Below are 4,301 nucleotides of genomic sequence, written 5' to 3' on the forward strand. Positions count from 1 at the left end.
CCCCCAGATCGCCAGCCTCCGTTTCGTGTTCCTGATCAACCACGAGCTGATCGCGCTGATCCGCAGCGAGGCCGCGCGCCTCGGCCACCAGTGACACCAGTACGGACCAGTACGGACCAGTATGAACCAGTATGAACCAGTATGAACCAGTATGAACCAGTATGAACCAGCATGAACCAGTATGAACCAGTATGGGACTGTCCCAGGGACACCAGTGACACCAGTACCACCAGTGACACCAGTATGAACCAGTATGAACCAGCATGAACCAGTATGAACCAGTATGGGACTGTCCCAGGGACACCAGTGACACCAGTGACACCAGTATGGGACTGGGACTGTCCCAGTGACACCAGGGCCACCAGTATGAACCAGTACGGGACTGGGACTGTCCCATGGACACCAGGGACAGCAGGGACACCAGTATGAACCAGTATAAACCAGTATGGGACTGTCCCAGTGCCACCCCGGACACCGGTGACATCACTGACACCAGTCTGGGACTGGGATCGTCCCAGTGCTCCCAGTTTGGGACTGGGACTGTCCCAGTGCCACCAGTACAAACCAGTACACACCAGTTTGGGACTGGGACCCTCCCAGTGCCCCCAGTTTGGGACTGGGATCGTCCCAGGGACACCAGAAGGGCACCAGTGACACCAGTATGAACCAGTACAGGACTGGGACTGTCCCAGTGACACCAGTAGGAACCAGTGTGGCACCAGTGGCACCAGTCTGGCACTGGGACCCTCCCAGTGGCACCAGTGTGGCACCAGTTTGGGACTGGGATTGTCCCAGTGCTCCCAGTTTGGGGTGGGGACCCTCCCAGTGCTTCCAGTTTGGGGCTGGGACCCTCCCAGTGCTCCCAGTTTGGGGCTGGGACCCTCCCAGTGCTCCCAGTTTGGGGCTGGGACCCTCCCAGTGCTCCCAGTTTGGGCCTGGGACCCTCCCAGTGCTCCCAGTTTGGGGCTGGGGCTCCCCCCACCCCCAGCCCAATCCAGGGCTGAATTTCCTTGGAATTGCCCCAAAATTTCCCCCCAATCAGAAAATTTTGGGACCCCCCCCCCCCAAAATCCCAAATTTCGGCGCCTTCCCAAAAAGAATTCCCGGTTTTTAAAGCTCCAAAGTTTTTATTGGATTTTTGTCAAGTTTTCGTTCGTTGAGGGGGGAAAAATTCCCAAAAAAAAAAACAAACTTGGAAAAAAGAAAAAAGGGGGAAAAGGAGAAAATTGGGAAACCTCCCAAAATTCCCAAAAATTCCCAAAAATTCGGGGCTGGGATTGGGGTTTGGGGAGGGGAGGGGGGAGGAAATTCCTGAAATAAATTCCAGAGAAAATCCAAAAATGCTGGAGTGTCGTGGGGGGGAGGGGGGAGACCTGGAATTCCAAAGGGGAAATCCCAAATCCCAAATGGAAATCCCAAATTCCAAAGGGGAAAATCCCAAATTCCAAAAGGGAAATGCCAAATTCCAGAGAGGAAAATTCCAAAGGGAAAATCCCAAATTCCAAAGGGGAAAATCCCAAATCCCAAGAGGAAAATCCCAAATTCCAAAGGGAAAATTCCCAAATTCCAAAGGGAAAATCCCAAATTCCAGAGGGGAAAATTCCCAAATCCCAAATGGAAATCCCAAATTCCAAAGGGAAAATTCCAAATTCCAAAGGGGAAAATCCCAAATTCCAGAGGGGAAAATCCCAAAATTCCAAAGGGGAAATCCCAAATTCCAAAGGGAAAATCCCAAATTGGGGGTCCCCGGGGGGCGCTGGGGGGAGGGGCGGGGTCCGGCCGCTCCCGGAGGTTTCCGGCTCCGCTGGGGGGGCTGCGGGAAAAGGGAAATGATCCCAAATTCCAGGAAATGATCCCAAATTCCAGGAAATGATCCCAAATTCTGGGAAATGATCCCAAATTCTGGGAAATGATTCCCAAATCCTGGGAAATGATCCCAAATCCCGGGAAATGATCCCAAATTCTGGGAAGGGGAAATGACCCCAAATCCCAAATCCTGGGAAATGATCCCAAATCCCAATCCCAGAGAAAATCCCTGAATTGCCAAATTCTGGGAAGGGTGGGAGAGAAAAGGGGGGAGAGCCCGGATCCCAAATCCCAGCCCCAGCCCCTCCGATCCCGATCCCGATCCCGATCCCGATCCTGATCGCGATCCCGATCCCAATCCCGATCCCAATCCCAATCCCGATCCCAATCCCGATCCCAATCCCGATCCTGATCCCAATCCCGATCCTGATCCCAATCCTGATCCTGATCCCGATCCCAATCCCGATCCCAATCCTGATCCCGATCCTGATCCCGATCCCAATCCCAATCCTGATCCCAATCCCAATCCTGATCCTGATCCCAATCCTGATCCCAATCCCAATCCTGATCCTGATCCCATCCCGATCCCAAATCCTGATCCCGATCCCAAATCCCATCCTCATCCAGATCCCAGATCCCAAATCCCAGATCCCAAATCCCAGATCCCAAATCCCATCCCGATCCCAAATCCCATCCTGATCCCAAATCCCATCCCGATCCCAAATCCCATCCTGATCCCAAATGCCATCCCGATCCCAAATCCCAGATCCCAAATCCCATCCCACAAATCCCATCCCGATCCCAAATCCCATCCTGATCCCAAATCCTGATCCCGATCCCAAATCCCATCCCGATCCCAAATCCCATCCTGATCCCAAATGCCATCCCGATCCCAAATCCCATCCTGATCCCAAATGCCATCCCGATCCCAAATCCCATCCTGATCCCAAATGCCATCCCGATCCCAAATCCCATCCTGATCCCAAATGCCATCCCGATCCCAAATCCCAGATCCCAAATCCCATCCCAAATCCCATCCCAATCCCAAATCCCAGATCCCAAATCCCAGATCCCAAATCCCATCCCGATCCCAAATCCCGGATCCCAAATCCCGATCCCAAATCCCGATCCCAAATCCCAGATCCCAAATCCCAAATCCCGATCCCAAATCCCGATCCCACATCCCAGATCCCAAATCCCAGATCCCCCCGTGTCCCACTCCCACCTGTGGGGTCGGGGGTGGCTCCGTTGGGGCCGCGCCGCCCTGGGGGGGTCCCGGGGCCGATCCCGGGGCCGATCCCGTCGGGAATTCCGGGGGTCCCAGGGGGGATCCCGGGGCTGATCCTGCTGGGAGCGCCGGGGCCGATCCCGATCCCGATCCCGATCCCGAGGATCCGGGGCCGGAGCTGCAGCGGGAGCGGCTGGAATAGCTCGGCCTGGGGTGGGAAACTGCAGAGAGAGAGGGACTGGGAACACTGGGAATACTGGGAATACTGGGAATGGGGACACTGGGAATGGGAATGGGAACACTGGGAATGGGAACACTGGGAATACTGGGAATACTGGGAATGCTGGGAACGCTGGGAATACTGGGAATACTGGGAATACTGGGAATACTGGGAATACTGGGAATGGGAACACTGGGAATGGGAACGCTGGGAATACTGGGAATACTGGGAATACTGGGAATACTGGGAATACTGGGAATACTGGGAATACTGGGAATACTGGGAATACTGGGAATACTGGGAATGGGAACACTGGGAATGGGAACGCTGGGAATACTGGGAATACTGGGAACACTGGGAATACTGGGAAGCAGCATTCCCAGTTTTTTTCCCAGTTTTTTTCCCGGAATCCCAGACCCACCCTGCCCCGAGGCCGGGGCCATTCCCGGGGCAGCATTCCCAGTTTTTTTCCCCAATCCCAGACCCTCCCTGCCCCGAGGCCGGGGCCATTCCCAGAGCAGCATTCCCAGTTTTTTTCCCAGTTTTTTTTCCCGGAATTCCAGACCCACCCTGCCCGAGGCCGGGGCCATTCCCGGGGCAGCATTCCCAGTTTTTTTCCCAGTTTTTTTCCCCAATTCCAGACCCACCCTGCCCGGAGGCCGGGGCCATTCCTGGGGAGGCATTCCCAGGTTTTTTCCCAGTTTTTCCCGGAATTCCAGACCCACCCTGCCCGGAGGCCGGGGCCATTCCCGGGGCAGCATTCCCAGTTTTTTTCCCAGTTTTTCCCGGAATTCCAGACCCACCCTGGCCGAAGGCTCCGATGCTGCCCCTCAGCGCCTCGAGGTCGCAGCCGAAGCGCCCGGCCCGGCCCAGCTCCTCGTCGAACTTGCGCTCGCTGACAAAGTGCTGGGAACAGCCGGAACATCGGGAATGCCGTGGGAACGGGAACAGCCGGAACAACGGGAATGCCGTGGGAATGGGAACAACGGGAATGCCGTGGGAACGGGAACAACCGGAACAACGGGAATGCCGTGGGAACGGGAACAA

General features: G+C 55.5%; 1 protein-coding gene across 1 annotated transcript in view; it reads right to left on the reverse strand.

Annotated features, from left to right (window-relative positions):
- Nucleotides 1–1,755: 1,755 nt before the first annotated feature.
- LOC121347521 (spermatogenesis-associated serine-rich protein 2-like) overlaps nt 1,756–4,301 on the reverse strand; it is a gene marked incomplete at both ends in the record, with an annotated part of 3,765 nt that continues 1,219 nt past the window's right edge. The window contains 3 exons of the mRNA XM_041426223.1: nt 1,756–1,813; nt 3,032–3,255; nt 4,058–4,160. Coding sequence (XP_041282157.1) covers nt 1,756–1,813; nt 3,032–3,255; nt 4,058–4,160 — 385 coding nt within the window. The remainder of the gene's footprint in view (nt 1,814–3,031; nt 3,256–4,057; nt 4,161–4,301) is intronic.

Source organism: Onychostruthus taczanowskii, unplaced genomic scaffold (assembly GCF_017590055.1).
Source record: "Onychostruthus taczanowskii isolate IOZ18803 unplaced genomic scaffold, ASM1759005v1 scaffold903, whole genome shotgun sequence".
NCBI lineage: Eukaryota > Metazoa > Chordata > Aves > Passeriformes > Passeridae > Onychostruthus > Onychostruthus taczanowskii.